Raw genomic sequence first — 6,000 nt, 5'->3', positions numbered from 1 at the left:
CTAACTACAAAAATTTTCGTCCTCGAAAATTGAAGACTTACCAGGAAATAGATGAGGGTATAAGTCTCTCATGGCATCCTCAACTTCCCACGTAGAGTCGCCAGTCTTGTCGTCCCACACTACTTTCACCAGTCGAACGTCCTTCCTTTTGTATAACTTAGTACGAACGTCTTCAATGCGAACCGGCTTCATCTCCAGCGTTCGGTCTTGTCGAAAACGAACGTCCTCTAGCTCCAATATGTGTGAGGGATCCGATATGTATTTCCGGAGTTGAGAAACGTGAAACACCGGATGAAGGTTGGACAATTGTGGAGGCAAAGCCATTTCGCCTGCAACTGGTCCAATCTTCCTTGTGATCTGGTACGGCCCCACGAACTTGGGAGATAATTTCTTTGATCGTAACGTTCTGCCTACTCCAGTAGTTGGATTAATCCTTAGAAAAACGTGATCGCCAGCTTTGAACTCCAAGGGTCGTCTTCTCTTATCGGCATATGACTTCTGCCTGCTTCTGGACGTCTTCAATCTCTCTTGTATTAATTTCACCTTTTCAGTCGTTTGTTGAACGAGTTCTGGTCCAGTCAATATGCTTTCTCCTTCTTGAAACCAGCAAAGTGGTGTGCGGCATTTACGTCCGTAAAGAGCTTCGAAGGGAGCCATTCCAATGCTGGACTGGAAGCTGTTGTTGTAGGTGAACTCCACTAACGGCAATACTTCATCCCAAACGCCCATGTGATCGAGTACGCACGTCCGTAATAAATCCTCGAGCGTTTGGATTGTTCTCTCGGATTGACCGTCCGTCTGAGGATGGTACGCTGAACTCATTTGGAGTTTGCTGCCCAGTTCGCTTTGCAACGACTGCCAAAACCGAGAGGTGAATCTTGTGTCTCGGTCAGAGATGATGCTGGACGGCACTCCATGCAGACGAACGATCTCTTTAATGTAGAGCTTGGCCAAGTTGGTCATGGACATCTTCAAGTTGACAGCTAGGAAGTGGGCACTCTTTGTAAGACGATCCACTATCACCCAAATGGAATCGTGATTCTTGACCGTGCGAGGCAAATGAGTCATGAAGTCCATTGAAATGCTGTCCCACTTCCATTCTGGAATTTCCAGCTGCTGAAGTAATCCGCCAGGTCTTTGGTGTTCAGCCTTTGCACGTTGACAAGTCAAGCATGAAGCCACAAAACGAGCGACATCACTCTTCAATCCAGGCCACCAGAACGAACGTCGAAGATCTTGATACATCTTAGTCATACCAGGGTGTATGCTAAGACGACTATGGTGTCCTTCCTCCAAGATAATCCTCTTCAGGTCGCCATCATTAGGAACGCACGTCCGACCCATGTAACGTAACATGCCGTCCGTTCCAGTGTTGAAATGTTTGGCCTGATCCGTACCGAGCGCGCTTAAAATCTTCACCAAATCTTCATCCTCTCGTTGTTTCGTCTTGATACGGTCAAACACGTTGCTAGAAATTCTAAGGTTACAGCATTTAATAACATTCGCTCCTAATTCGAACTGTAACCTTAGGTCTCGGAAACTCTCCACCAAACTTAGCTCTTTAACCATCATTACCGAGACATGAACTGCCTTCCTGCTTAGAGCATCCGCCACAACGTTCGCTTTACCAGGGTGATAAAGCAACTCGAAATCATAATCCTTTAGGAATTCAAGCCACCTCCGCTGCCTCATATTCAACTCCTTTTGATCAAAGAGGTACTTGAGGCTCTTATGATCACTAAAGACTTGGAAAACGGATCCATACAAGTAGTGCCTCCAAATCTTCAGGGCAAAGACGACCGCTGCCAGCTCTAGGTCGTGCGTTGGATAATTCCTCTCATGTATCTTCAATTGCCGAGAGGCGTACGCCACTGCTCGTTTCTCTTGCATAAGAACGCACCCCAAACCTTGGTGTGATGCGTCACAGTAAACTTTGAAAGGTTTGGCAGTGTCCGGAATTACCAAAACTGGAGCGCTCGTCAACTTCCGCTTCAGCTCTTGAAAACTAGATTCACACCGATCGGTCCAAGCGAACGGGTGATCCTTCCTGGTCAGTTGCGTTAACGGTGCTACTATCTTAGAGAATCCTTCTATGAAACGCCTATAGTAGCCCGCGAGTCCCACAAAGCTCCTAACTTCAGTGACCGAGCGTGGACTTTCCCATTCCAAGACCGCTCGTACTTTGGCTGGATCGACTGAAATTCCATCAGCAGATACGACGTGACCAAAGAATTGCACTTCCTTCATCCAGAATTCGCACTTGGTAAACTTAGCGTACAACTCATTTTCTCTCAACACTCCAAGTACTAATCTCAAGTGCTCTTCATGCTCTTCACAACTCTTGGAGTAGATGAGAATATCGTCAATGAACACCACCACAAATCTGTCCAAGTACGGCCTGAAGATCCTATTCATGTAGTCCATGAAGACTGCTGGAGCGTTCGTCACACCGAACGGCATGACTACGTACTCATAATGTCCATATCGAGATCTAAAGGCCGTCTTCTGAATATCTCCTTCCTTAACAGGAATTTGGTGGTAGCCCGATCTCAAATCTATCTTGGAGAAGACGCTCGCTCCATGCAATTGATCCAGGAGATCGTCAATGCGAGGCAGTGGGTATCTGTTCTTGATGGTCAGCTTATTCAATTGACGATAGTCAATGCATAGCCGAGAGCTGCCATCCTTCTTCTTTACCAATAACATAGGCGCTCCCCAAGGTGACACGCTTGGACGGATGAACCTCTTGTCCATCAGTTCTTCAATCTGCTTTTAAAGCTCAACTAATTCAGCGGGTGCCATTCTATATGGTTGAACGGATATGGGAGCCGCGGTCGTTACCAAATCAATGGTAAACTCAACTTCACGAACGGGAGGCAATCCAGGCACCTCATCCGGGAAGACGTCCGGGAATTCGTCCACAACCGTTCGTCCTTCAGTGTACTTGTTGGACGAACGTTCAAAACTCTTATCCGTAACCTCTCTGTCTTCATGCGTCATGATCAAGAAACAACTAGCGCCTTCCATTATATCTTCCTTAATTTGACTGAGCGTCACACCCAACTCTTCTTCATATTCCTCAGGAAAAATTAACTCCTTAGCTCCACAATCTATGAGAATGCGATTGGTATTCAACCAATCCATTCCCAAAATTACTTCTAAATCTTTGAGAGGCAAACATATGAGGTTCACCTTGTACCTACGCCCTTCTACCTCAATAGGACATCTAGCGCACACAGTAGATGTCCTAATCTCTCCAGCTGCTGGGGTTGACACCACCAAGTCAAACTGCATGTCACTCTCAACTATCCCCATCTTATCAACGCACGCCTTCGAGATGAAGGAGTGTGTCGCCCCCGAGTCAAACAGCACACAACATTGCTTTCCATGAATTAAGCAGGTACTGGTGATGAGCGTACCTGAGCTCGCAGCTTCCGCTCCAGTGATCGCATACACACGCCCAACAGCTTGGGCTCGTCCACCTCTCCCTTGCTGATTCCTTCCAGCGTTCGGCGGTCTCATCAATGTACGTCCCCCCATATTACATTCGTTCTCTAGGTGGCCATGTCTTCTACAACGAGTGCAATATTTTACTCCTGCCAGTTGAGGACAAGCTGACTTGAAATGAGGTCCTCCACATTGAAAACACCTTACTGCCCCTGATTGTCCGGTCTGTCCAGCCACTACCACTGCTTGCGATCCACTTGACTGTCCTGGACACGCGTATGGAGTACTATTCCGAGTCAGATTTGGTCTTGTTAATATCGGCCCCCTGGAAGTCTGTTGCTTCTTATGCTGCTCAGCTTCAGCCATGTTCTTCTCCAATACCTTTGCTCGCTCAACCATTGCCGGAAATGAACGGATACACAGGCTGGAGATTAACACCTTTAGATCGCTCCTCAAACCATTCTCAAATTTCCTACACTGCCATTCCGCACTGGTTGCCATGGTATTAAAACGAACTAAGTGCTTAAACTTGTTCGTATACTCAGAAACAGTCATCCCTCCTTGTGTCAACTGTAGAAATTCCACCTCTTTGGCGAAACGGACGCTATCTGGAAAATATTCTTCATAGAATTTGCTCCTGAAAACTTCCCAAGTAATAGGACTGTGAGCGTCCGTTAATATGGCCCTCACGCTCGCCCACCAGTGGCTCGCTTCTCCCGTTAGAAGGTATTCTGTGAAGGCTAAACGGTTCTCATCTGGGTACATCTTAGCGTTGTAAATTCTCTCCATGTCACGCAGCCATTGGTCTGCCTCATCAGGAAGACACGTCCCACTAAACTTGGCTGGACGGTGTTGAAGAAAGCTTTCCAAACTCCACTCAACATGTGGTGCAGCATTAGAAGAGGACGCCCCCGGCGTGCCCCTGGTTGCAGCAAGAATTTCCATCAGTTGCCGCAGTGTAGTCTCAGAGCTGGCACGAGCGGCCTCCAAGCTCTGCATGGCGTTCTGATTCTGTTGCATCAGCGTGGCATTCTGCTCCATTAAAGTGGTATTTTGCTGCTGCAGTCTATCAATCACAGCCTCCATCAATCTTGCGCTGTTGGACGTATCGGGCTCGTTAGGCTGAGGAGGAGGAGGAAGTCTAGGCGCCATGTATTCTCTGGACCAGAGAAAACGTACGTTAGTTATGCTCAAGAGTTAAAAATAATAACTCATTAAACACACAATAAGCATACAGCTGAAACGCAGTGCAATCCTAACCTACAGTGTCCTTTAAGAGAACAAAACTGCTCTGATACCAATAATGTAACATCCCAAAATTTATACAGTCATCAACTATATACTTAGAATAATCACATATATTAATAATTCAAAACAGTTTTAAAGCAAAGGGAACGACAAAGACGAAAGTGGCCGAACGGCCGTTAATGTACATAATTCAACGAGCGTTCACAAAATAAAAGAGGACGAACGGTTTACAAAAACTACTACCGAACGTCCTAATATTACGCAATTAAAAAGAGCGCTCGCTCACAGCCGCTCGCTATTCTAACTACTATATCTAAAAACCGAACGCCCTCACGGTTCGGCCTTCACTTCTACCTCTACGAGGTTGGTGTCCTCCAAATTTTCTTCTTCCAGTGTTTCTTCAAGTAACGCCTCTCCGTCTGCTCACATCCACATGGATGATCATTGCATAGACAAAACGAAAGTTCATGGACGAACGACAACACAAGGAAATAACACAGGGTAAGCTTATTGAATTTAATTCAAGCCAAAACATACATTTCATACATATCACATATATCAAGTGAATCATAATACATACATTCAATTCATCCATAACTCAATTAAAATCCTGATACTAGACCGACTGTCCGGACTGTATGAATTCTGTGTAGCTACGACGTCCGTGCACCCAGGTGGGATAGCTGTAATACTCGTCAGCAACCACCTGAGGTAAGTCCGTTCTGTCCAAGTTACAGTTATGGACTAAGACCTCCTGCCATTCCCACGCATGACATACTCCTCTCTACTTGAGAACGAGCACTCACGGAATATCAGGATGACCCGCCAGCTAAGCTTGCCACATTCATACTTTACAATCTCAATTTCCAACCAAGAGTCGTTCCTCCCTGGAACGCTCGTTCAAATTTAATAATCATAATTTCCTCTCTTACACCATTCGCACATCTTACTCTTTCATTCTTATTCACACTTTCATTCTTAGTTCCACTTCCATAAAAAGATGAACGTCCAGTCCTCTTTGTAATAGAGAACGAACGTCAATAGATCGATTGGACGAACGCTATTTAAATCAGGACGAACGCTATTTCAATTCAGGACGGACGCTGTTTCGATTCAGGACGGACGCTGTTTCGATTCAGGACGGACGCTGTTTCGATTCAGGACGAACGCTATTACCGCTCGTTTGAGAATTACGGAAAGAACGAGCGTTCGGTGTAAGACCGAGCGCTACTTATTATTTACACTTTTTGGACGAGCGTTCGGTCTGAGACCGAGCGCCACTTAGAACGTACGCTTTTTGGTCGA

The 6,000-nt window shown here is 46.0% G+C and overlaps 1 protein-coding gene across 1 annotated transcript; it reads right to left on the bottom strand.

Annotated features, from left to right (window-relative positions):
* LOC108327384 (uncharacterized) lies at positions 1-4,599 on the bottom strand. Its single transcript, XM_052872557.1, has 6 exons — positions 3,204-4,599; positions 2,842-3,110; positions 1,801-2,766; positions 1,257-1,701; positions 968-1,116; positions 1-855 (listed from the first exon to the last, which is right to left on the bottom strand). Exons 1-6 carry the CDS (start codon positions 4,597-4,599, stop codon positions 1-3), a joined length of 4,080 nt encoding a protein of 1,359 aa, XP_052728517.1.
* Between the last annotated feature and the right edge of the window lie 1,401 nt (positions 4,600-6,000).

This window comes from Vigna angularis, chromosome 2 (genome assembly GCF_016808095.1).
Source record: "Vigna angularis cultivar LongXiaoDou No.4 chromosome 2, ASM1680809v1, whole genome shotgun sequence".
Taxonomy (NCBI): domain Eukaryota; kingdom Viridiplantae; phylum Streptophyta; class Magnoliopsida; order Fabales; family Fabaceae; genus Vigna; species Vigna angularis.
Note: the sequence above shows the minus strand (reverse complement) of the source record. Positions and strands in the feature narration are given on the sequence as shown.

Excerpts from the sequence above, each read along its gene's own strand:
- LOC108327384 (XM_052872557.1), bottom strand. The coding sequence starts at position 4,599 with ATGGCGCCTAGACTTCCTCCTCCTCCTCAGCCTAACGAGCCCGATACG. Across the intron at positions 3,111-3,203 it reads TCCTATTGAGGTAGAAGGGC|ATTGTGGAGCTAAGGAGTTA; the intron begins GTAGGTACAAGG and ends GCATTCTCATAG. Across the intron at positions 2,767-2,841 it reads TTGAGTTTACCATTGATTTG|ATTGAAGAACTGATGGACAA; the intron begins GTAACGACCGCG and ends CTTTAAAAGCAG.